This window comes from Gymnoscopelus microlampas (assembly GCF_963454915.1).
Source record: "Gymnoscopelus microlampas genome assembly, chromosome: 17".
Classification (NCBI taxonomy): domain Eukaryota; kingdom Metazoa; phylum Chordata; class Actinopteri; order Myctophiformes; family Myctophidae; genus Gymnoscopelus; species Gymnoscopelus microlampas.
In genome coordinates, this window is record NC_139954.1 from 23,828,454 (window position 1) to 23,856,219 (window position 27,766).

At 43.0% G+C, this 27,766-nt stretch overlaps 1 protein-coding gene across 1 annotated transcript in view; it reads right to left on the reverse strand.

Annotated features, from left to right (window-relative positions):
• The window catches only part of nalcn (sodium leak channel, non-selective), a 121,144-nt gene extending 93,679 nt beyond the window's left edge, over positions 1-27,465 (reverse strand). Inside the window, exons 1-8 of the mRNA XM_084084629.1 lie at positions 27,331-27,465; positions 26,670-26,852; positions 21,436-21,519; positions 21,171-21,310; positions 20,697-20,825; positions 18,113-18,270; positions 13,846-13,988; positions 13,480-13,584 (exon numbers count right to left, since the gene is read on the reverse strand). Coding sequence (XP_083940755.1) covers positions 13,480-13,584; positions 13,846-13,988; positions 18,113-18,270; positions 20,697-20,825; positions 21,171-21,310; positions 21,436-21,519; positions 26,670-26,852; positions 27,331-27,438 — 1,050 coding nt within the window. The 5' untranslated portion in view covers positions 27,439-27,465. The remainder of the gene's footprint in view (positions 1-13,479; positions 13,585-13,845; positions 13,989-18,112; positions 18,271-20,696; positions 20,826-21,170; positions 21,311-21,435; positions 21,520-26,669; positions 26,853-27,330) is intronic.
• Positions 27,466-27,766: the final 301 nt, after the last annotated feature.

A 27,766-nucleotide genomic window follows, 5' to 3' on the forward strand; every position in this document is an offset into this window, starting at 1 on the left:
CTGACACTCCTCTACGAAGTTGAACGGGCAGTGTGGTATAACGTGTGAATGCAAAGTGTGACAAGAGTCTGAAGTGACCAATCACTAAACAAGACAGGGTAAAATGGCTGGACCCTGTATAGTCCATGGGCCAGACGAGATGTCGGTATCACTCAAGGTGCTGATAACACCAATTTAGCTGTGACTCAGGAAGGGTTATCATACCAAAATATTATCTACAGACACAGAGCTTCTCAAAAATGATAAGTAACCGTTGCCACCTTGAGTGATACCGACATCTCGTCTGGCCCATGGACTAGTACGGGCAATGTGTGAAATGGTGGGCAATTTGTTAGAGTGATAGCCAGTGGGACTGTCTATAATTCCTGGATATGAAATCATTCCCTAGCGCCGAGGATGCCCTTTCATGTTGATGACGACAGAATGATCTTTTTTTTTTTTTTTCCCCACGATTTTGTAACCCCATTTTTTACACCCAGTGCCAATTGTCTATGTAATCCTGGGCACTACCTTCCCTCTACCAACCTAGGGAGGCCAGGGCCGAGCTCATGCCTCCTTCAATGCATGAGAGCCAACTGACCTTATCACCTGACAGGGGAGAGTTTCCCTGGTTGGACGTAGCGCGTGAAGGAACGCGTTATTCCAACCAGTTCCTTTCCCCTCCATCAGGCGCCCCGGCTGGCCAGGGGGAGGCAGTATAGTGACCAGGATTACTGCACGTTTTTGTGAGGGTATCTACCCTAGAGAGGCCCTTTCGCCAACCCCACCTAGGGTATGGGCACTGATGACGCGGAGGAGAGAACACGCCCCCAGCGCCCACAGCATCCCCTGCAGCAATCGAACCCATGACCTTCTAGCTGTGAGGCGAGAGCGCTACCGACTGCGCCACCGTGCCCCTCCGACAGAATGATCTTAACAGATTCGCACACTATTGGTATACAACTCGGACAGCGCTGCGACAACCTTGTTGTCAGTGTTTTTTTGTTTGATTTTACTAGTTTTCAAGGTCTTTAATAGCAACATTGCTTTGTTTTGCTTTGTTGAACCAATGTTGATTCTTCATGTTCTGCCTTCTGTCATGGTCCCCTACTCATCATATTTGGCCACTTGGTCAGGTATATTGAAAATGTGTAGGAAATCTTCTTTTCTAATTTTCTGTAGTTTTCTTAGTAACATGTGTTGTTAAAGTGTACTGAAGCAGCATATCACATGACATGTAATTATTAACCATGTTGATTAAGAAAATGTTATAAATGTAGTTGTAAGAGCAATATTTTCAGGTAATCTCTCGGGAAGTTTCATTTAAAAGAACATTTTAAAGATTTAACTATTGAAATGATCTGACTTCCCCTGCTCTTTCATTTGTTTCTATCTGCAGAGGTGTTGTTTTTCTAAGACTCTGTATTGTCTGTATTGATTGTTTTGGCAGAGTGATTGTTATTTTGGGGTGCTTTGACTATGTGCTCTGTCATGCCTCTCGGCACACGGAGAGCAGTTTTCTCTCCTACTCTGTCTATAATGGATTGTTACCGTGCCAAAACCCAGTGTTTTATTTGAAAGAGAATTATAATGAAGGAAAAACATACAGTAATTGTAAATGGTAATTTCTGAATTATTTTGTTAAGTCAAGTCAAAGTAATTGTAATTGTATAGCGGCAAATCACAACAGAAGTTATCTCAAGGTATTTTTCATGTAGAGTAGGCGTAGAAAGTACTCTTTATATTATAATGTTAAACTATGTAAGGATGTCCTGGTATATTATACCATATCCGTTTTGGTGCAAGCTTCATCGGCACTCCTAACATCTGATTAGAGTTTGGTCAAAAGATATCGTTGCTGTCAGGCAGAAACCTCTCCATCTCCATATTTTAACTTTGTCTTTTTTAGTAAATTAATGCCCTACTTGATCATACTACAGCGTCACACAAAAGCCTCACAAGTAGCAGATCTGCAAGCTCGAAACGTTGCTATTTGAATCCTGAAAAGTAACAGTTTTGGACATAGGTTTCCACCAAATAGAGACGATATAATAAGATCCAAGTCTTAATTTTAGTTGTGCTAAACAGTACATGCATATGTGGCTGAGCAAAACAGTCTTATATGCCATTAGTCACTGGACAGAACTAATCCTGAATAATTAGACATTGATTAGAATTGTATAAACAGACACAAAATACATCCTTTTTAAATACATTTTCACACAGGCTGTACAAATACAATAATCAGTATGATATTGCTCTCCGTTAGTCCTTCATCCCTTAAGACCGGGAACGCATCTGTGTCATTTTAAGATTCCTTTGGCTATTCAAAAATAGCAGATCTACAGGCTCATAGTGTGGCACCGAGTGCTGTGCTATGAGCTTGTAGATCTGATTTTTTTTTTTTTAAACGTGAACATTTGTGCAAATCTTTGAATATATATTTTCTAAAGCGAACATTTGTAAAATATATTGTTCCAAGTTGTTTTAAAATGCTTTAAAAAATAGCGGATCTACAAGCTCATAGCGCGGCACTTGGTGCCTGTTATGAGCTTGTATATTTGCTATTTTTTGAATAGCCAAAGACGTCTAAAATGACAGTTCCCGCATTGAATGGGTTAACAGCAATTCCCTCCCAATGCCCTCTCTTCTCGAGACACTGTAGCAACAATTTGAGTAGCCCAGGGGCTCACTCTGCACTGCCAAGTCAGTTCTTTCCCTGCCAGGTTGTTGCGTCAAATCCTAGAGTATTGGTTCTCAAAGTGGGGTAAGGGGACCCCCAGGGGTACTTGAGGCGGTTCCAGGGGGTCCCCAGCTAAATGATGGATAGGAACCAAATGGACCCTTATGGTTCTGTAACTCTGAGAGTGTACAAATGGAACCAAATGGACCCGTTAGGGTCCATTTGGTTACATTTGTACACTCTCAGAGTTAAATTAACATTGATTTTATAATATAAATTCGGGTCCCAGAGGTATAAATGCCATTACATGGGGGTCCGTAGCCTAATACATGTCAAATTAGGGGTCCTTGACATTAAAATGGTTGAGAATCACTGCTAGAAAGCCGTATAAATCTTCTCTTATTGGGGTCCCTGGCTTATCTTTTCAAATGGGGGTCCGCGAGCTAATAAGTGTCAATTTGGGGGTCCTTGACATGAAAAAGTTTGAGAACCACTGTCCTAGAGCACTGAGCCATTTCACTCGCCGAGCGTACAGAATGCATACGAGCACTCTGTGTATGCTTGTCTACAGTGGTGAACTGTGGATTTGTTTTTAGCCGCGAGCTGAAAGCGCTGCGGCTCTACAGACAGCCTCAGACATCGTCACTCGCGACACGACATGTTTTCGGGACACCTATTTTCTGTCCTGGCTGTCCTTCACTACTTTACAGCCAATGAGGAGACACTACTTTAAAGCCCATGGACGGCCCATGGACGGCCAATGGACGGCCGTCATTCACAGCACCCGCCTCTCCTCGCAGCACCCCCCCCCTCCGTCTCCATCTGTCCCTCTCCCAAGTCTCTCTCTCTCTCACAGTTAGAGCATGCCATAAGGAACATTTTTGGCTATAGGGCCATCGCAGATTTGTCCTGTGGTAACCATGGCAGCCATTTTCCAAAATGGCCTCCATCTGCTGTTATTTTACCAATAACTCAGGTGCTAGACCACCTAGGATCTTGATTCTGGTGACTAAACCTACATTTTCAAGTATGAGGAATACAGTGGTACTATTTAGAATTGTCCTGTGGTAACCATGGCAGCCATTTGTCAAAATGGCCGCCACCTGCTGTCATTTTACCAATACCTCAGGTGCTAGACAACCTAGGATCTTGATTCTGGTGACTAATCCTACATTTTCAAGGATGAGGAATACAGTGGTAACATGTTAGTAACTACCTAACTAACTACAGTACATATATCTGGCATTCAGTGAATCCAATAAAAGTAAAAACATAAATTAGTAGCAATATTCATTTAAATCAATGTGTGCAATCCGTGTCAGTTCTGTATCCCTGTTATGTTTTCTTTTGTGCATTGTTTCTTAGTTAGGTTCTGATTCATACTTGTGTACCTTATTTTGTAAAGATGTCCTAGTGTTTCCTGTTTTCCTTAGTAGTTGCTACCTGTTTTCCTTAGTAGTTGCTACCTGTCTTGTCTCACCAGTCATTGGCAATGATGGTTCACCTGTGTCCAGTTAGTCTGTCAGCCTATACCAATGTTAATTACCTGTTGTGCTCACCTGTGACCAGTTACCTTGTGTGTATTTAAGCCCTTGTCAGTTCATTAATGTAAGTCACCAGTGTTCATAGTTAAGGTGAAGAAAATAATACATGTAAATAAGATCCTTGCTTTGGACTGGCATCACTTCATCACAAGCTGACTACCTGTCTGCTGCTGCATTGCATGGTAAGTCATAATACTTTTTGTTGTTGTGGTTAGTATTCAGTAAACTGTTTATGTTTTGATGTTAATGAATTACCTGGCTTGCTTTTGATGGTGTTGCATGTGTCACAATGATACTGTAAAATATGTTGTTAGTAGCCTGGAGGTTTTGGGAGTTGCATACACCTCGTAACACCTAATCTGTACGTTTGTATTATTTCAGCTGACCAACAATGAACAAACGATTCAAGGTAGTGGACCCTAATGATCCTGGAATGTCAGGTATAAGATGCCCGACCACAGACTGGAACAAATGTGTTCTGTGTCAGGAAGACACAAATGAGTTGCTGAAATGTCCAGCTCACTCAGCACGTGGCACAGACGGGGCAGGATATAACACCATAGCTGAGCTTCTTACAGCATTTGACAATATCAATTGCCTACCAAGAACAGTCAATCTGTCACACCTGGATGAGGGTCAGGGCATTGAGGCAGCATTCCGGCGTCACAATGCCAAATGGCATGACTCCTGCAGACTGAAGTACAACAAAACAAAACTTCAGAGGGCTGAAAAGACGAAAGCACCCCGCACAGATGTTCCAGAAACCCACAGGTTCACCCGTCAGAGCACTAGACGTGAACCCCAGAGACAAGCAACAGAGAGATGCTTCTTTTGTGGCAAATCTGCAGCAGAAAATGCTTTGCGTAATGCATCCACATTTGAACTTGACTTTCGGGTGAGGCAGTGTGCCCACAAATTACAGGACAAACCCCTCTTAGCCAAACTCAGTGCTGGAGACCTCATTTCCCAAAAGGCTAAGTACCACATTCAGTGTTTGGTTTCACTGTACAATAAAGCAAGGGACATGCAAACACAAGAATCTCAATCTAGTGTAGACGATGTTAACCATGGCATTGCTTTTGCTGGACTTGTTTCCTATATTGAAGAAGTGCGCATGGACAATGATGTTGCAGCAGTGTTCAAGCTAACAGACCTGGTACAGCTGTACAGTACCAGGCTGGAACAACTGGGAGCGCACGTGACAGAGCGTGTACACTCGACCAGACTCAAAAACAGAGTACTGAGCTACTTCCCAGACATGGAAGATCACAATCAAGGTCGTGATGTGGTCCTTGTGTGCAAAGAGGATGTTGGTGCTGCATTGGGGAAAGCATGTACGGATTATGCTGACAATGAGGCAGTGTATCTAGCCAAAGCTGCTAACATTGTCAGGAGAGACATGTTCAAGATAAAGCAAGATTTCAGTGGCTCATTTGATGCCAATTGCCAGGAGAAGTCAGTGCCAGCTTCACTCTTGGCACTTGTGTCCATGGTGTTGTATGGCCCAAACATCACAACCCAGTCCAGCTCTGCATCTATGCCTCAACCAGTTCTTACATTCTCACAGCTACTTATGTACAACAGTTCTGTATGCTCGAAGAAGACCACAAGACCTCCTATCAGGCACAAGCAAGATTTGGAGACACCACTACCCATCTACCTGGGCATCATGATACACACAAATACCCGCAAAAGAGCCCTTGTGGACACCCTCAGTGACCTAGGACTGTGTATTCCCTATCAACGGGTGCAGGACATCTCCACAGAACTTGGAAACAAGAGCCTCAAGCCATGCAGAAAGAGTACAGGTAAACAGTACACATTGAGTACTATCTCTTAATGTAACTACTTACACCCCAATGAATTAAGCATATCTCTGCATTTTCTTTCACAGGTGGCTTGAGCAGATGAAGACTGTGATGTCCAATGACACCCTTCAAGGGAATGACACGGTCTCATGGGCTGCATACCATGCTAGCCTTCATCCACAAGTACCAGAGAGCAGTGTCACGCTCACTTCTCTACTTCCCCTCTTCTATGACCAGGCCAAATCTATCGCCATGATTCGCCATTCAATGGATGTGGTGAAGCAGGCAGTGGAGATTTTGAATCCTGGTCAGGTACCCATCATTACTGTGGATCAACCTCTGTACATGGTGGCAAAACAAATACAGTGGAGCTGGCCAGCGACTCACGGCGAAGATCACTTTATTGTGATGTTTGGTGGGCTTCACATTGAGATGGCAGCGCTCAAGACACTTGGTGACCTCCTGGAGGGGAGCGGATGGACAGGCGCACTTGTACAAGCGGGGGTTGCTACTCCTGGAACAGCAGATTCATTTTTGAAAGCCTCCCATGTGACCCGTACCCGACGCACTCATCAGATCACAGCCAGCAGCCTACATGTTCTCCTGCAGAAGGCCTACATTGAGTACAGCAATGACCTGGACGAGGGAAACAATGTAATGTCCCTGGAAGACTGGTGCACTGACAGAGCTTTGACATGTCCCCAGTTCAAATTCTGGTCCACAATACTGCAGCTGGAGCTAGAAGTAATGATCTTTGTGCGATCAATAAGACAGGCCGACTTCCCACTCTACATAGATGCCCTGACCAAGTTGGTGCCTTGGTTCTTTGCCTTGGACCACACCCATTATGCCAGGTGGATACCAGTCCACTTGCGTGACATGATTACGCTGAAAGATACTCAACCTGAAGTCAACTGTGAGTTTCTGAAAGGAAATTTTGTTGTCCAGAAAACAACAAACAGATTCTCCGCTATTGCCATTGACCAGGCCCACGAACAGAACAATGCCTCTGTGAAAGGTGATGGTGGTGCTGTGGGCCTGACAGAGAACCCTGCTGCTCTGCAACGCTGGATGGTGTCTGGGCCTGAGATGGCACGTTTGGTCGGAGAATTTGAGGCCACCATTGAGAGGAGAAAGCAGTCTGACACCCGGCACCACGAGCAGACCAAACATGCACAGATGGCATTTGCACGAGATGTCAAAGCACTAAGTGATGCTATAGAAGACATGGGCAATCCATTCTGTGAAAGGAGCAGTGTGGATCTTCTCGTCCTGGATACCAGAGATCTTGCAGACGCTGCAGTCATTGAGACAGTGAAAAGGATTGAGAAACTTGGACAGGACCAGTATGACACCTATGTCAGTGAGCGCCTGGTTAACCAGACAAAGCCCATCAAGGACCCCATCAAGAGGAACAACCTCCCTCTATTCAGCCGGCCTCCTGTCCGAGAAAAATCCAGGTCTCAAAAACAAGTCTCATCCCTGAAGAATGACTGTTCCCTGTTCTCTAGGCTCTACATTACATCGCAGACACGTGATGGAAATCTAGACGAGTTCTTTGAACATGAAAACCAGGCATGTCCACCAGCACTGTCACAAATGGGCAAGCTGAGAACTGGTACCAAGTCAGACTTGATGGGCTGTTTGATGGACCTGGTTCCTTCACAAGAAAATGTATCCATTCCCACAGTACAGGTCATCATCCTTGATGGGGCTGCTATCGTGAACATGCTACGACCTGGAGCCGCTAAGACATTTTCGGATTATGCACAGCAAGTGTTCTCACCATACATCCTGTATCAGCTGGAGCGTGTCTACAGAGTGGATGTTGTGTGGGATGAATACCTCCCTGAAACGTTGAAGGCTGAAACACGCAGCAAGAGAGGGAAGGGAGTTCGCAGGCGTGTTGAGCCATCCAGTGCTATTCCTGGAAACTGGGCAGAGTTTCTGCGCATAGACGAAAACAAGGCTGAGCTGTTCTCATTCCTGGCAACTAGTGTGACATCCCTTGCCACTGAGAAACAGATCATTAGCACCCATCATGCTGAGGTCCTTTGTACTCAGCAACGTGATGTATCAGGTCTTGCACCATGCACACATGAGGAGGCTGATACTCGCGTCATATTACACCTAGAAGATGCTGTGAAGGAAGGGTATAGCAAGGTGACAATACGCACAGTAGACACAGATGTGCTGGTCCTGGCAGTAACGGCAGCCCAACGCCTCCACTTGACTGAGCTGTGGGTTGCTTTTGGAACTGGGAAAACTTTCCGTAACTTAGCAGCTCATGAGATGGCAAGGGCATTAGGCCCAGATCGATGCTTAGCCTTACCCATGTTCCATGCCTTTACTGGATGTGACACAGTGTCATCTTTTGGAGGCAGAGGCAAGAAGACGGCATGGGAGACCTGGAAAACATATGGTGACGTCACAAGTGCCTTCAGTTCCTTAGGTGCCACCCCAGACAAAATAGATGACTGGATGGAGCCTCTGGAGCGATTTGTGATACTGCTCTATGACCGCACTAGCGGCCAGGCATCAGTGAATCAGGCACGGAAGCAGCTATTCACCCAGAAGGGCAGAACAATTGATGGACTCCCCCCAACACGAGCTGCACTGATGCAACATACAAAGAGGGCAGCCTACCAAGCTGGCCACTGCTGGGGACAGGCGATGGTTGCAGCCCCTGAACTCCCATCCCCAGGTGAATGGGGGTGGAAGAGGAAGGAGACAGGTGAATACAAATAATTTAATCCACACGTGTAAACCTGTGATCTGACAATAAAGCTGATTCTAATTTTGACAGGTGGATGGGAAGTGCACTGGACCACACTGCCAGAAGCGAGCCAGGCCTGTCGGGAACTCCTCCGCTGTGGTTGCAAAAAGGGATGCAGTGGACACTGCAGATGTGTTAAGGCAGCACTTCAGTGTACTGCCCTTTGCTACTGTGGTGGACTGTGCAGCTAGAAAGGCAGAGAGCACTCTGCCTTTGTTGAAAATAATTATGCAATACTAATAAAAGAAACAGTGAAGTACTGCATTCTTGACTCACGTGTCACAGTTTGAAAATATGTACAGTACTACATTAGTACATATTTTGATGGGTTTACTAGTATTCAATTAACTGAATGCCAGATATATGTAGTTAGGTAGTTACTAGCATGTTGTAAATAGTACCACTGTATTCCTCATCCTTGAAAATGTAGGATTAGTCACCAGAATCAAGATCCTAAGTGGTCTAGCACCTGAGGTATTGGTAAAATGACAGCAGGTGGCGGCCATTTTGACAAATGGCTGCCATGGTTACCACAGGACAAATCGAAATAGTACCACTGTATTCCTCATCCTTGAAAATGTAGGATTAGTCACCAGAATCAAGATCCTAGGTGGTCAAGAACCTGAGTTATTGGTAAAATAACAGCAGATGGAGGCCATTTTGGAAAATGGCTATATGGTTACCACAGGATAAATCTGCGATGGCCCTATAGCCAAAAATGTTCCTTATGGCATACCCTAACTGTGTGCCAAATTTCATTCTTGTATCGTAAAGTGCACGATTCCATCAAAATATGGCCCGAAACGCTTGCACTATCTCTCTCTCTCTCTCTCTCTCTCTCTCTCTCTCACAAGCGAAAAGTTTGTGGTTGCTTTGTTGATGTGTTAGCAACATGCTATGCTAACCGTAATAGTGAGAGGACAGAGTGAGAGGCTGAGAGTCATAAAGTCATTAAGTCATAAAAAGTCGGCCAGCGGAGAATCTTCTAATCATCTGTGATTTACAACAGCCGCAGGGCTTCAGTGTTGATTTAACACTGAGGAGCAGTGGAAGTACTCAAATGTTTTACTTGAGTAAAAGTATCAATACTGCAATGTAGAAGTACTCTGTTACAAGTAAAAGTCCGCAATTCAAAATTTACATGAGTAAAAGTACAAAAGTGTTGGTATCCAAATGTATTTAAAGTACCAAAAGTAAAAGTACACACATGTTTGAAAATAGCAGATCTACAAGCTCACAACGCGTCGCGATGCGACACTTTGTGAGCTTGTAGATCAGCTATTTTCAAATAGCCTTGGTATAAAATAGGGCTAAAGTGGTTAATGTATGTTTTATAATGTAATAATTTATATCTGCAAAGTAACTAGTAACTCAAGTTTTCAAATAATTGTAGTGGAGCAAAAGTACAATATTTGCCTCTGAGATGTAGTGGAGTAGAAGTACAAGTACTGAAAACTGGAAATACAACAGTAAAGTGAAAAATACCTCAAAATTGTACTTAAATACAGTACTTGAGTACATGTAGTTACTTTACACCACTGATGACATGCCTGTCTAAGACAAGTCCCAGAGTATTCCTAAAACTGTATATATCTGTAGGCTATTTTTATTTAGTTATTATTGTCCATTTTATTTTCTTGCTTAATATTTTCTTTTCTTCATTATATCAATTATATGTAGAACCATCTGTGGTACAAGTTCCAACAACATTTCGCTGCTTGTATCTTTATGAGTCAGTAACAAATAAAGCTTCTTGAATTCTGCACAATCCTAATGTTGTAATTCACTGCAGAAGGACTTCTTTTGTACCACAATAGGTAGGCTAGTCCTATACCGGTTACTTATTTTTATTTTAATGTTAAGACATTTATGCTTGAATGACAGTGATTAGGCCATAACATGTTACAGCACTATAAAAAAACAAGACATGACAAAGTCATAATATAGCCGCAAAATGTCATATTGAGGTATGCCATTTTTTGGCAGAGTTCTTCTACATTGCAGTATTGATACTTTAACTTGAGTAGTTGGGGGGGGGGGGACACACACAATACAGCTGCTAATAATATGAATGTCAAATCATATTCAAAAGGACATATCTTTTTTCACAATTTTTTTTTTTAATGTTTTTTCAAAAACATTTTTTTTTTCCATTTTTTTTTTTTTATTTCAATTTCTCTACGGCAGATTGGGGCAAAAAAAGCCTGCCGCTCGCGGCTATATTATGACTTTAGTCATTTCTTGTTTACTAGTGGAGCGCTACGTCACGTGCACACGCTTGTGCATACACGAGCATGTGAGCGATCACCGATTGAAATAACCTCTTTAATAGCCTATGAGGGCCTATTTATTAACCCACAATATACATTGTAATGTTATTCTATTTACTTGCATAATGGGGACACTTTAGTGTTGTCATATATACATTTACCTTGCAGACGTCACCTCTGTAATTCAATTCATGAATCCATTATTCAAACGTTCTCTTTGGACTGCTTCAGAACATCTGACAGTATGCCTACACCTACAGTATTTAACAGGTCACACAATGACTCAATGACTGCCAACAGGTCACACAATGACTCAATGACTGCCAACAGGTCACACAATGACTCAATGACTGCCAACGATGTCTTTTGACGCCTGTAAATCCAATGCCCAGACCGCCAACGACGTCTTTTGACACCTGTTGTATGTTTTTAGTTTTTACACTAGATGGCGCTCTTTGCAAAGATATGAGTGACCATTTCAATCTCAGTCACACACAATTCCAGGAGATCATCAGGAGGTCATCGCAAGATCTCCTCCTCCATTCACTTCCTGGTTAGCGTATTTGGGGAAACGGCTGTATCTTGCTTTCCTTGTTTTTTATATTCAACAGCCTACTATAACTAGGGAGGTCGCGATGATTTTTTTTTTCACCGAAGCACAGAGAAACCGTCCGTGTTTAGCAACAATCGGGGGATCGATCATGCTGGAGATAAATATTCTGTGACTAGTTGAAACTGTAAGGAAAACGAAAAATCGCTGGCAGTGGCTGAGTTATTTATGTATTTACTCTGGCAGTGAATGAGTTAATTCACACTGTTTGTTGACACTCGGCAGCTTTTGTAATCGTCGGTAAGAGGTGCGAATGGTTGTTTTTGATCGATACGCGAGGTAGACGCATTCTCACGGGCGAGCGTGCAGCTCAAACAACTACTCAAAGGCTCTGAACTAGTGGAGCGGCACTCCACTGCGCCCCACCTCCAGTACACCCCTGCCTGTCTATGTCTGTATATATTAAACCGTATACATTACTCTGCCACAAAGTAACAGAGTTTAGCTGGCTGTGTTTGTTTTGGTGTGCCCCCCCCCCCCAAATCTTTGTCAAATCTCAATATGTAATGTGGTGCAGTTGCTGTCAACCCCCAACTGGGAAAGGTGTAGACTACCACAAGCCTCCTCCAATACACATGGAGACACCAGCCGCTTCAGAGTTTCCCCAGGAGTGTAACGTTCCTGGAGATGTCCCACATCAACCTTCTCACTCAACAGGCGTCCGACTACCCAGCAGGTATCAGTACTAACAAGGACTTGCAGGCTTCCCAAAAGCGAACACTGGATTTGTGTTCGTTGAAGCACTCGTCCAAGTTGGCGGCACACCTGCACCCCTGTCGCTGGGAAGCGAACCCAGGCCTCTGCGGTAGTGGGCGAATGTTTTACATCTACGCCAACTGGATGCCATCAACATCTACTACTTCATTCATTTTAGAAACAAGACTAAAGGGATAACCACACCAAGCATGAACTGTTATTACAGAATCAGGGAACGCTATGCACCCCCCCCACAGGTATAACAAGAGCTGGCCCATAGCAAGACATTTAATCAGATTAACTTGAGTCATGGAAACTTGAATGCATTTTAACATGAAAGCCATATAACATTGAATTCAGTATTGAGCCATGCAAACATTGAATTTCAAGACTCTGAACCATAAGGTGAAGGCTGGGGTGGTGGAGGCCAGCTTTGCCAGCAGCAGCAGCGTGTGGCAGCAATTGAAAGATCCAGAGATCCAGTGTTTAAACGGACCGCCTTGTTGGGGGAAATGAGGTGTGATTGGTGTGTAGAAAAGCATGGCTGATTGAAAGCAATCAGCAGACTGACAGCTGATTACAGCTGAGGCGAATATGACTCCTGTGCGCTCTGCATGAACTAACGCAATGCTTCATTTATAGATATAGTGCTTGGTGTGAACAGCATATACAGACTATAAAAGCCCAGCTTGCGGCCCCTAGAGGTTATGCTGATCTTAATCTTTTCTACAATTTACTAATTTACTATTTACTCCTTTCATGTCAGTTGTGTTGGGGAAAAAAGTGGTGCTCTGACAGTATGCCTTTAAGGCATAGGACAACAAGGACCTCATAGGAACACAATGGAAACAAGTCCTCAGGCTTTTTTGTGTTATCCTTTTAGCCCAAATGTATGACTGTACCTTGTGCTGTTTGCATTTCTGTCTAATAAAGTATTGAATCATTCAATCAATGGCCTTTTATAAATGGAGCTGTCAGTGTGACACCTCCTCAAGATCAGGGTTAAGGGACAGACAAGAGTTCATCAGGGTGTTACAGTATCAAGAGGCAGTGTCAGCATGTCAATACTGTGAGCGTGTGTCTATGTGGGCACGTATTGTGTGATGGCCTTACCTGTGTTGTAGCTGTAGAGGTGGTGCTGCTCCTTGACCCCCACATCTGCTGGAACTGCACTCTGATCTCAGCAAATGTCTCAATGATAACAGCAATGAACACATTCTGGCAGAGAGACAGAGATAGAGAGCGGTGGGGGAGATGGACAGAGAAAATAATAATTGGAAGTGGAAATGAACCAGTGGAGATTAGTTGTTATGTCTGGCCTGAGGCCAGAGGGGAGCAGGAACACAGTGATAATTAGATATTGGGAGTCCATTCACCACACCATTTCCCCCAATTTGAGCCATGCCAGTTTAGAGAGGACATGGTATAGAGCTGGACGGGGTGGGAGGGGGTGGAGTGGGGTCTTCTATTGTTTCTAACCTTGACGAGCCAGGCGAGGAAGAAGATGAGGGTGATAAAGTAGAAGTAGGAGCGCCAGCGAGGGAAGCTGTCGATGGCTCTGTACATGAGGAACACCCAGCCCTCCTGGGACGCAGCCTCGTACACTGTAAATATACTGGTACCTGAGTAAAGAAAGAGAGAGAGAGAGACAAAGTCATAAAGAGATAAGAGAGAGATCCACATTCAAACAACAGTCTGTAGCAATCATTCATTTAGCACAAAATACCACCTGTAAGCCTTGCACCAATTACATAACATGCTTCCCTTCAGATCTGGCCTTCCAAGCAGACAAACACCTTGAGCTTCACTTTTCATTTGTAATGAACAGGGAGATTATGAGAGCTTATGATCAAAAAAGTGCACCACCTAACTATTAAAAAAATATGATTAAAGGAGTCTTCTAGCGGTCCCTTGTAGCGATGAGTACCGTTCACCTTTGAATCGATACAATACGGTACTCTGTACATGGGAATCGGTACAGTACCTTTTTCGGTACAGTTTTCGGTACTTTTTATTTTATTTTATTATTATACAGACCGCAATAAGTTATTACGGCCGTCTAAGACAGTGGTTCAGACATTGTCTTGTCAAGGACAGCCAAATTAATAAACCTCACGTCACCAAGGGCGCCGATCGCGTGGGGGCGCCGGGTCCACAGCCCCCACGCTCAACTGATGAGACCCTCAGATCGGGGCCCAATCTAATTTCCATGACTATAGCGCAAAGCAGCTCTCTGAAGGTTTAAATGGTGCCCGCGACGGCCGCGAGAGAGACGCATTCAACGAGCTGGCCGTTAACACCTATAGAACAATAGGCAGGAATGTAACACCCCCACCCAGCCATCAGCCCTTGTAAACCTGCTCTGTATAGTTTGATGTGTAAACCGTCCTAATATGTGACAATAAACCTGATTATTCTTGTTTCTTGTTTCTTCAAATTCTTTTAGTTTGATTGATTTTACTGTATAACTAAAATTAAACGAAAATAGCACCTTTCATAACATGAATGCAGCTCAAATCTCTAAAATAAGTTACTTTGTAGATTTTCATTATTATTACAAAACAAACAGTAACCATTTCAGCCCATATCGCTATTTGAAAATAGCAGATCTACAAGCTCTCAATGCTCACAAATCACATTTGAGGCATTGTGAGCTTATAGACATAAGCTGCTATTTTCAAAAGATCTGTATACATTGAAAACTTGAAATGGGACATTTTGTATAATGAGTACTTTTACCTGGTACTCTAGAGAACCAAGTAAAAGTACTCATTTTTTTACATTTCTACATTGCATTGATACTTTTACTTAAGTAAAACATTTGAGGATGGGACACACTGAAGGATGGGTAGAGTGTTGTTAATGTTGTTTTATGGTAATTTAATGAATTAATTAAGCAAAAAAAATCGCGCGACGCTGTGGTGGGGGGAGGCGGGGGGGGGGGGGGGGGGGGGGCGAGTGGTGATCAAGTTCAGCCCCCATGGCCACGCACAAAAGTCGGCGTGCCTGTCGTCTGCACGTCACCACTTGATTCTTGAATGCGCCTCCATGTTGAACATATATGTGCGTTCCCGTCTCCCGACCATGAACGCCCGTCTATTCAGCAGCATGGAGTCATGCAGGCAGGCTGGCTGGCTAACTAAAACATGCTTAAAAAAGTTTGTTTCAACCGATCAATTACTTTTTCCAGACGGTCGGAACTACAGAGACATCTAGCATACGCATACCAGGACTGCCTTTCCTTTTTTTGATACGAAGCTAAGAAAGCTAAGAATTGAGCCGAGTTATTGGCCCTCTGTCACACTTTCACTTTTAACACGGGAGCGAGTGAGTCCCTTTGCTGCTGCTCGGAACTGCTGCTCTGCAGTGAGTGGAGGGGGAGATCAGTGATCACAGACGAGGCTAGTGTGAAAGTAGATGTCGGATCATAATAAACATTTAATCCTCCAAAGTCGTCGGTTATTTTCACATAAAGTAACGAGTATACTAACGCGGTAATGAAAATGTCAGTATCCTAACTGTAACGCATGCGACCAGCCACGCGATGCATTCAAGACTGAGTGCGCTGTGTGTGTGTGTGTGTGTGTGTGTGTGTGTGTGTGTGTGTGTGTGTGTGTGTGTGTGTGTGTGTGTGTGTGTGTGTGTGTGTGTGTGTGTGTGTGTGTGTGTGTGTGTGTGTGTGAGTGAGTGTGTGTATGTAATGTAACACTTTATATTTGAAACAAATCTCAAAGTGCTACATGGCCTAAACATTTTTAAAACTACTAAATGCTAAATGAACAAAATTTGAGCTTTTGCTAGCTTCTGATCTAATTAAACTAATCAAAACAGTACTGACTGTCCAAAGTCACATTTGCATCACCAGAGAGGTCTAGGAAAAGGGTCTAAATCTAAATCATTACAGACATGAATGGGTGACGCAAGTTATTCATATGCTCCAAAATCTGGGGCATTGGAGCATTTAAATAACACAAAGATTGTTTGAAAACATGACATTTGGAGGTGTGTGGGCATTGTCCACAAGGGTAGTTTCCGATAGGATATACTGAATACATGCTGCCTTTCGTTCATTGAGATCAGCCTGCATGTTGGGAGGAGTACAGGATTGTGAGAATGGCCGTGCAAGGGCCTGCTTTAAAGTTATTCCTCTTTGAGTTTCCAAAAGAGTGAACAACAGTTGGTCAATTTTGGTTCCTCAAAGTAGAGCATGTTTATTTGAGGGGTCTGATCAAAAAGAGTTTCCGAAGTTTTAACTTAATAATAGCTTGCAACTAAGAAGTTCTTTGTATGCTTGGAAATGGGGTCATAGAGAGATCTATAAACCCACTCATATGAAACATGCCTGAGGAAGAAAAATACCCATAACAATACTTGAAACAGACATGAACAACCCACTTTTTCCGCTAATATGAAATATGTTTTTGTTGAAAAATATAACTGGTGTTCATGGTTGTCATATTTATTATGGTTCCAGTGCCTGAAGGTAAAATAAACAATATGGCAATTACCGGCAAGTATTTCACAAGAAAAGCATTCATATAGTTGATGCCTTATTCATACAGGTTGATGTCTTTATTTGAGGTGAAAAATCAATTAACCTTGTTCTAACCTTGTTGCGTCGCTTTATCGCAGCATTATATTCATGCTCTGTGTGGATGTACTCATGTCATAAACAACTTTGGAAAATTTGGGAAAATATATGAGCGCACTCACACAAAAAAAAACGCTCCAGGAGTGTAAAGACTTTTAGAAGAACAAAAGCCACTCATTGCAAACCAACCAATGTGACGAATTCACAACATGCACACAACTAGTCAAAGAAAGTCTGAACACCCTTCATATGAGCAACACCAATTGTGAAATAACCAAAATACTGTATGCCTATACTTGACAAACTCCAGCATCAGCCAAGGATATTTAAACCATAACATACTGTAAACACTGATACATCTATTAAGGACCAAAAGCAATGATATGTTCCATAATCAGTCCCCACGACGGTATGTCCAGCATGTCTAAGTCTGTATTGAGGTGTGCACTGTGCTGCTCCACTAAGCTCTCTCACTCCCCTTCACAGCAATTTAAAGATTAGAGCCACTGTGCTGTGTACTGACACTGGATTTAGGCCCCATTCAGCCGATAGGAATGCAGCATGCTGCTAAGTGGCACAGCTTCACACTAAAGCTGGTGTAAACACGCACATGCATACACACACACACAAACACACACACAGACGCAAGCTTTCCACCCACCACATTCTTCATGATGAAGTACAAAGATGCACAATAAAGGCTATAGAGTGGCCAGTTTGCCACTGGTGCAGGGATACTGCACACTTTTTTGTTAATGTGCATGCTCATACACTGTAGCATCTACAATAGTAGGTGTGTGTGTGTGTGTGTGTGTGTGTGTGTGTGGTAGGGGGAGGTGTAGGGCTGGGCAATTCACAAAAAATATATCGAAACCGATATTTAGAACCAATAACCGATGTACACACAAATATAGCAACGAATTGACATGGAAAAAATCAAAAAACAAAATTATAACCGACTAAATCAATTAGTCTGATCAACTACAAGCACGTCACAATGAGTCACGTTGTGAGCTTGTAGACCGGCTATTTTCACTCATTATCTTTTTTATTAATAATCGTTAAAAACGTTTTAATAATCACGATTTTGAAGTCATATCGCCCAGCCCTAGTATGTTGTTTTTATCGAGTGTGTGTGTACGGTGCCATTCCTACCCAGTTCGTTGAAGCCACTGTAGCCCAGCTCCTGCCTGCTAAGGCCCATATCCTCCATTAGGTCCACACATTTGAAGCCTGCAGGACACTGGTAGCCCTCCCCCGAATCGTTGGAACAGTGGGTGTCTGGGATGGCCAGGCTGTTCCATGTCACATTACTAACCATAATGGAAAATGCACACATCACATAAGACATTTCGACTGACTTTTTTATTCTGACAGAATGAAACTAGGTCATTGAGATTATGTTCCGAACAGTACAGGTGAGAGCCACACAGTAAGTCAAAATACGGCTTGTTCACGTCAAGGTCAAATGTAGGTCATGCCCTTTTTACTGTTTAAATTGATCATTTCAAGGGTAATTGCATAATTAACGTTTGTCAAGGATTAGCCAACAGTTGAGACAGAGACTGATGGGAATTCCAACCATTAAAATATGATCTAATAAGATCTTGCAATGTGTCCACATGTAACATTCACAAACACTCTCCAAATCTCACACACACACACACACACACAGCCTCCCACCCCTCTTTCCCTGCCCCCATGTCTTTTAGCCACAGGTGTTATTCCAGGAGCTGCTTGATTTGTCTAATGAAAATTAATGCCTTCAAATTGGCCAGCCAGACATTCATCCAAATTGTTTATTAAGGGGTACAGGATGAGAAGGGATAATTTATTGCAGTATCACAAAGGGCAGTCACAGGCATAGTGGTGAATCCTGATACAGCTAATTATACTGGGCTGGTTAATGGCTAATGTCACTGTGCCTTATCAAAGAAATCAACTTGGTTCATAACAAAGCAGTGATAAATGAAGCCCCGAATGAGAGGCGGACGGTCCAATAATACCATGAAATGGACAATGTTCCAAGTCAAACGCAAAACCAAACATATTCAAGAGTATTAATCATTATTTGTTTACAGAATCTGATAGGAATTCATTGTCATTGTATATGGCAATGAGGCGCAGCCGGGAGTCAAGATTGACCATGTTAGCAAATGCCGCCCACATCCATAAAGGTGTTTTTTTAATGGGGAACAAAGAAGCAGCGGATGCAACACACAGCAGTTTGTATTTGGAATTGACCCCCACATTTAGAAGCTGTGATCAAACACAATGTGGAGCTGAAGAAAATGGCACCGCCCATGGTCTACTTGTATAATTCCTATGAATCTACAGGTGTGTCTTTAGTCACACAGCTTCAAAGCGTAGCAAGGTCAATTGGAATCATCTTGACATGTGGAATGTGCGGAGACACCACTTTGTTCACAATATCCTTCTCATCTCATGGAAATACCCGCAACAGTCACACTCTCCCCTGCCATTTCACTCCCAATCTCAATCAAATCCCCTGGGCGGTGTGAGAGGCTGCAGAACTGTGACTTTGTACCAAGGGCAAATGGCTGATAGAGATTAGACATACCACGTTTAATGTGACATCTTTCTAAAATACCCCACTAAAAGCATAGTGGGGCTGGGTGGGGTGGGTTTATGAAAAGGAGACGGCAGCAAACAAATCACAGCCACGCCACCTTTGGGAGAATGTTTGCAGACGGCTGTGAAATGTGAAAATGTCCTCTGCTATCTTTCTTGCCAGCAAAAGGTCAATGTATGCCGTGTCCCTGAGGCACTCGTCAATGAGAGCAGACAGACAGATGGGGGCTGTCGGGGGGGGGGGGGGGGGGGGGGGGACAGCGTACGGCGGGAATGAGCATTAACACAAAGCAAGGAAAAGGTAGGAGATGTTGATTATTATGATTAACACGCACGCTCGCGGCTCGAGCTGTGATGGCTGTACCAAGTCTCTACCTCCCTCCCAACCCCCCCCCATCATCATCATCATCATCATCATCACCACCCCTTCTTTTGTCTCCCTGAAGGCTCCTGCTCTCATCATTACACCCATCATGTACATAATAACCTCCTTTACGCGTATGCACGGTGCACGCTTACATGCCCACCATGTGCAGGCACACATGTTCTCGTGATAGTCTCAGATTGTGTTTTTTTTTTGTCAATTCGGCATATAGGGATTTGCAATTTCATGTGGATTTTCGTGTGATTTAGATGATAATTATGATAATTATGAGAAAATATTAACTATAGAGTGACTATTTGGCTATGAACAAATAGAGCTAAATATGGTCTGCATTCATAACGTGCTTATATCCAAAGCGCTTTACAATGTATGCACCCATTCACACAAAATACACACACCGACAGTGGAGGCAGATATCCAAGGCTGAGCAGTTACAGCCCCGTTACACTCATACCGAGGATAGTAGATCGACGCATAGTAAGCTTGCAAATCGATATTTTCAGTATACGACACCGGTGTGCGTCTCCTAGCAGTATATAGCATATAGTGACCCTACTGTATGCTGCCAGGTAATTACATATATATAATCCATATATCCACATATAATCCTAATGTGTTTTTTTAAGTGCATCACAAAATATTAGAACAAAATATATAACAGTTGGATTTCAGTTTAAGCTGTAAATTAAGAGGCTCTAAAACAAATGCCCAGAACATGACAGATGGAGAACAACTAATAGTTGCTAAAAACTGTAATATTACCCAAACTCTGTGTCATTAGTAACACAGTGATGGTTGAATGTTCCAAACATTTGAACACCCAGAATCCCGTAGAGGAGAAGAAAGAAGAGCAGGAATATCGACACGCTCCAGATCTGTTCCCCCGATCGCCTGGAGGAAGAACAAGTGTGAAAAGAAAGAGAGAGAGAGAGAGAGAGAGAGAGAGAGAGAGAGAGAGAGAGAGAGAGAGAGAGAGAGAGAGAGAGAGAGAGAGAGAGAGAGAGAGAGAGAGAGAGAGAGAGAGAGAGAGAGAGAGAGAGAGAGAGAGAGAGAGAGAGAGAGAGATATATATATATATATATATATATATATATATATATATATGGCGGGGGAAGAAAGGATGTCTCGATGTCAGCTTTAATGGCATTATGATGTTATTACATCTGTACAACTATTAATGTGTTATGGTCGCTGTATTTAAAGAGTGCGATGCCCGGCAATAATTGCGTTATATACTTGAGAATGTTGGTGATGCGTGAGCGTGGAAGCTCGAAGCGGAAGTAGATCCTGAAGGCACGAATCATAATGAGCGCTCTGGGGATTCTCAGCATCCCCCAAGGAGACATCTGATCCACGAGCTCCGCTATCTCAAACACCTAAGACAAAGAGAAAATGGATGATTAATAAGGCAACGCTAGGGCTGCATAAATGCCTTGCGGCAAGCCCATGCAAACGCAGCAGTAGCAGCACTACTAGGGATAGATAAGATTATAGAGTATACCTGCAGCACCAGGGATACCCAGATGAAGAACACCATGATTCCATCAAACAAACACCAGCGGTCCTTCACATAGGAATTATCCCCCTGGGTGGATGGAAAGGTACAGAGAGAAGAGCAAGACAGAGAGAGAGAGAGATTTATGAATTTTACCCTGTACCAACAAAAGGAAATATTATGATCACACAAAAGAGTGGATACATAGCAAAATTCTATGTATCCACTTCAACATAATTAAAGGAATTATTAAAAAGCACCATGTGTTCTGTCAAGCGAAGAGGCTGTAATTTGGCCACCCGTTATGGGTGTGAGCACAGAGGGCCTTGCCTCTTCACTGAATTTGTTTTGAGGTGGTGACGCACCAATAAAAGACTCACAAAGGGAGGCTTTATTGGGGAAAAAGGTCAGGGCAGTGAAGAAACAAGAAAGAAAATGACTTGTGTGTGTGTGTGTGTGTGTGTGTGTGTGTGTGTGTGTGTGTGTGTGTGTGTGTGTGTGTGTGTGTGTGTGTGTGTGTGTGTGTGTGTGTGTGTGTGTGTGTGTGTGTGTGTGTGTGTGTGTGTGTGTTTTCATAGACCTGATTACTTGTTTTTCGGATTGCTTGTTTCTCTCGCCAAACCTGGCAACAGAATTTGCGACGCTAATAAGATTTTTTATATAAGTGGTGGCAACATTTTTAGACACCACACAGGTCTTCCCAACAATAGCGAAGATTGAAGTCAGTGTGAACATGGCCAAATAATAACTTAATAGCAGTGATGTTGCTAGGTTTTCAATGTAATGGGTCCTGGGATGCAAGGGTGGTCTTTTAGATGGGTCCCAGGGACATTTTATGGGTCCCCAATTACACGTCCCCCCCCCTATCGTTTTCTTTGATCTCCAATCTCCATATCTTCTATGCGTGTGTGACTGTGTACATTATATCCTGATGCAGTGGATCTCAACCTTTTCAGGCAGCGACCCCCCAAAATAATCATATTTTAACTGGGGACCCCCCACCCTGAGGAATTAGGAGTTGAGGCACTTAATTTAGTTTGATTCAGTTCCACAGATACATATTGTGAAAATAGCAGATCTAGATCAGTGCGACCCGTTCCTGCTTTTCAAGACCGATACCGATATATATACATATATTAAAAAATCATAAATATATTTTTTCAAATGTATATGATTCTGTAGTATTAGCACACCTTATGGTAAGAAATACTAGTAGTGGGCAACAGGTGGATTTAACATACCTTTGACCAATAGAATACATTTAATCATAGAACCTTTTAATCATTATTATTATTTTATTTTGTATTATTTATGAATGTAGAATTTATTTTTACTATTTATTGTGTAGACTGAAAACACTGGCTTACAGTGGAAGTATTGGCAAATAAAGAAATAGGAATTCAAGAAATAATGAAGACAAATACTGACAATGCCTATGAACATTGGCTTGCAGTTATTGCACATAGTCAACATGCAATAATACTATTAGGCTTGTCATTGAGAAAGGAAAATAAAGTTGTCTTTTTGAGGAGAAGTGGAACCTTATAAGTCACTTTAAGTTTAGCATGAGGGAGAGGGTCTACCCTCTTCAGGGAATTAATTGTTATGATATCTCTAAGCTACAGAAAACATCCAGTTGCCTATTAAACATACACAAGACACAGACGATAGACAACCGGTTACTTACAGCTGCCATTAATTAGTGCTTTTGTTTGCCTTTGTGGTCAAATCAGGGTCAAATGCATAGGATCAACGAGCCATCGTTAACCTGCTAATGTTACACAGCTGATTGGCAACATGCGTTAATCCACCACATCACTCTGATCTCCAAGCAAGTGGGAGAACACTCTAAAATCGGGGATTTTACTTTGGCTGGTCAATTTAAGATGACAACAGCAACAAAGATTAGTAGTAGACCTGTATGTATGATGATCAGTTATTATTCCAGACAGTGGTCTATCCAAGACGTTTTAACACGTTTAAGAGCAGGTCCTCATGCCGTCTCTCTCTCTCTCTCTGTGTGTGAGTAGCGTAGACTAACAGCGAGGGGCTGTGCTGCTGCTTCTGCCACACAACGCCGTTTAACCGAGTTATACTTCTCCAGTACAACGGTGTCTAACCGGAGAGTTATACTTCTCCACCAACGGTGCCTAACCGAGAGAGTCCATGTAGATCACAGCTGACAAATATTATATATTATCGGAGCTAATCGGAGCTGCGTCCCATGGACGCACTAGAGTTGTCATGAATGCGTCCTTTCGCAATATGGTGCGTCAGCGACGCAGGACGCAGGCCTACGAGCATCTCTGTAATAGCCAAACTAGGTCTAATGAAGCACGCTAGCATTTAGGCTAACTGTCCTGCCTGAGGCTGCAACACAACTTGCACTGTCTGCAACTGTTGCAGTGTGAATGAGCGGAGCGGACAGCGGAGCGCTGTTACTGTGGGGGGCGGGCCGTCTCCCCATTCGTGTGGCCATTGGCTTAAAGGAGTGAAGGACAGCCAGGACAGCCAATGACGCAAATGTGTCGAAAATGTGTCGAAAATGTGTCGAATGTGTCGAATGCAAATCTGTAATCTGTCGACTAGTACTCTGCCTCTTCTTAGACTCAGGCGCTCTTCGAGCACCTGGTAAAAAACAATTTTAAAACACTTACCACAAACCCCAAACAGCCCACATTTGCATGATGGTAAACAAGACAAATAATTATTAAACCATAGAAGCGAGAACAAATTCAAATGCCGTGGGGCCAACAAACATGGGCAATCGTAATTACCACTTCAGGAGGTGTGTTAACAGCTCTTAAAGGGTTGAGCGACCATCGGCTCAATGGCTACACATAAGGGAACGCTGTACTGTATATCATATCCAATCCAATCCACTCTATTTACCGAGCACATTTAAAACAACAGCGCTGAACCAACCTATATATGTACACTCATATATATGTGTATGTATAAATATATTATTTTTCGTATTAATTATTTCTTCTTAATGTGTCTTTTACTTGTCTTGTACTTTCTTTCATGTCTGTATTTTCAGGAGTAGGAAGACTAGAGGCACATCCATGTGCTTGTAATGGTGATCCTTTAATAAAAAAATAAACAAACTTAAAACACCATACAGTTGTACTATAGCGTTAGCTAATATATGGATCTGTGAGTGGTGAATTGAATTTCTTTACTTCGATACACTCACAGTGTTTAACATCAGTGCTCAAGGTCCTTGCTGCTGGCACTTGGCTCTTCAAGCAATATCGACTCAGTCAAATGCTACACTAATCATTGATTAATCAATACAATCAATCACCCCAATGTGACACATGTCGACACAAGTTGAATTTCATTGCGCATTCCCACACAATGGGAAATTATTACTGGTCCTCCCTTTCACATTACACAGGACTGATTAATGTTGAAATGCGGATTCATGGCAACAGCAGGAAATGTCAAAATGACTCCGCCGTTTGGAAACACACTGATTTTGTGCCTGCCATATGCCTCTCTCTGTCTATCTGTCTGTCTGTCTGTGTGTGTGTGAGTATTATCCTTGATTTGCCAATTAAACTGTCCGCACTTTCCATGGCAGTAATTAAGGGTCTTTCATCTGCCAGATGCCTTTTTTTCTCTGTACTTCTCTAGGAAAACTTAAGCCCTATTTTCAAACTGCTTAATTATCTTCGCCAGGTCGGGCGGCCGAAGGCCGGAGATTATGTTTTTGCCCCTGTCCGTCTGTTTGTTTGTTTGCCTGTGTGACTGTGAACAGCTAATCTCCAGCACCGCTGGACTAATCGGGATGAAACATTGCACGCACACTCCCAGTAGGGCAAGGAAGAACATCCACCCCAAATGTTTTTAATGGGTCTCATGGTGGCCAGTGTTTTTAAATGACTCCCGGGAAACGTATCAGGGAAAGAGTGGGGAATTGGACAGACTCGCATGCCGTGTTAGTAACGGTGATAATCGACCATAGTGGCGTTTTAACTCTGCATAAAAGTCCACAGTAAGTTTTCTGTGTTGACTTGAGTGTGGGATATTCCTTCCCACACTCAAGTGCATTCCCCTGAACATAACCCCCTTCCCATAGCTTAAAGAATCCTATGGGAAATACAGTGGTGGAGCTATAAGTGCACGCTTCACGTTTTGGCTTATAGCTCAGTCAAAAATGTCCCTGGATTCCTTGGATCATAATGCAACCATCATAGACAGTAAAAAGGATGGACAAAGTTATGCCCATAGAATTGAGCCTATTTCAAATCCGCCATCTTTCTATATCCAGAACAAATTAATGCTATTGGTTGGGACCAGAGCGGGGGTGGGGAATTAATGCTATTGGTTGTGTAGCTTGTCAATCAAATGATCACAAGGTAGCCACACCCCTCCAACAGCATACCCTACTTAATCATCAATTTTAAAATAAATGGGACCATAATTTACCAAAACGCATATAATGGTGATTGAAAGAAGACTTTAAACTAGCCACTGGAAGCATATAGTATTTATGCCAACATTTATTAAGGTAATAAAATCAAGTGTAAAGTTCGGCAAAAACCCATCCGTTTGGATCTACAGGCCATTCATATGAACTGTCACTTCCTATACAGCCTCAATTTACAACACAGAAGCTGGCCCTGTGGCAACCATATAGGCCATGTCCATTTCCGCTATTTCTCGCTTTATTAAAAACACACTTTCTGCTATTACTCCAACACATTTTGTTCAATACGTACGCAAATCGGTACACAATACACAATCTCTGGAGTCAAGAGAATCAAGATGTATCTGTCAGATCTTTCACATTCCATTCAGATTGGCTACGATTGGCTTCCAAAGTTTGTGGGGAGGCTGTTGATGAACTGATCCCATCTGTCTCCAATTTTAATCACACACTGAGGGGCCTCTAAACAATGCTGAGCCCAAAGCAATTTATATATTTATTTATTTATATATTTATTAACCGAATTAGGCACAAATTGAAATATGACAATGACTGTTTTCATACTCCATATCGTTTGCATGCAATTACATTCACCAAATTGTGTCTGGGCCCCGAAAACAGTGTATATCTTGCATGCTACATGCAATCATCCCCAAATTGAAATCGCATATGGGGACCTCTATAGATCGCATCTCCAAAAGTAACACACGGCAATAGTTGCACCATCTGTCATACAAACTCCTCAACGCATCAACTTTGAACCATTTCTATACATGTTAGCAGTAGTAATAATGAGAACAACCTTGACGATTCCTCTGATGTGCATCTTGGCGATCATCTCGGCAGTGTAGAGGAACATGAGCTTCGTGTCCAGCGTGAAGGTCACGTATTGCAGTGGGGGGTAATGCTCGAACGTCATGGGGGTGTTCATACACACGGAAATGACACTGATGATGGCACAGGCCCGCAGCAGAGTATGCACCCACTGGAAGAATATTGGGGGGGGGGGGGGGGGTATGGGCGTAAAGGGGACAAAAAATACTGAACTGCTTTGAAAAGTTAAATCCTTAGTTACAAATAGATGACTAGTGTCGAGCGTCTATACAAACACAATTGGCCCGTGTTCGGGAAGAGATGCCCAGGGTGATATTTGTCACTGCACGTACACCTACGGGCTGGGGCGGCACCTGGGAGGAGTAGCACGAAGGCTCTACATCCTCCCGATGGGGGCTCCTACAACGACGGCCATGGCCTTCGTGGCCTCCCTGAAATGCCTGCACTGGTGGTGTACAGTATTATCATTTATTGATTTTGGCATCACAGGATTACCGATCACTCTTGCCCTCCATTCCTGAATACACTGCAACTGTGAGACCAAATAAATACCAGCCACTACCAATAGATTCAACACAAATGGATCAGTAAGCACAGTGCCTGAATCACACACGCAAAAACAAACTCACTGGTTTGTTGATCCAGAAGATGTCTGCGGTGTCGGAGAGGGTCTCGTCCGGCCCAAAGTCAGTCATGGCCTGAGCCTCGACCCGCGAGCTCTGTTTCCTCTTCAGCATGCTGGGACTAGCCGTGCTATACAGAGAGTGGATCTGACAAACGGAGGGACACAGACCACACACAGTGACCCAAGATAAGAGAAGAGCAAAAAGCTGCATCCAGATTGGCTACATCCAAGTCTGAGTATCCGCAGGACCACAAGGGTAAAAATTACAGTCCGTTAAAGCTTTCTGTATACTTAACGCAACATGGTTTGAAATACAAAAGGCCACATATTGTGCTTCTCTAGATATATAGCTTTTTTTTTTTTTTTTAACACATACTATGTGGTGTGTCCTGCACAATAAGTTACCCGGACTTGAATTGCCAGAACAGAGGTACACTTCA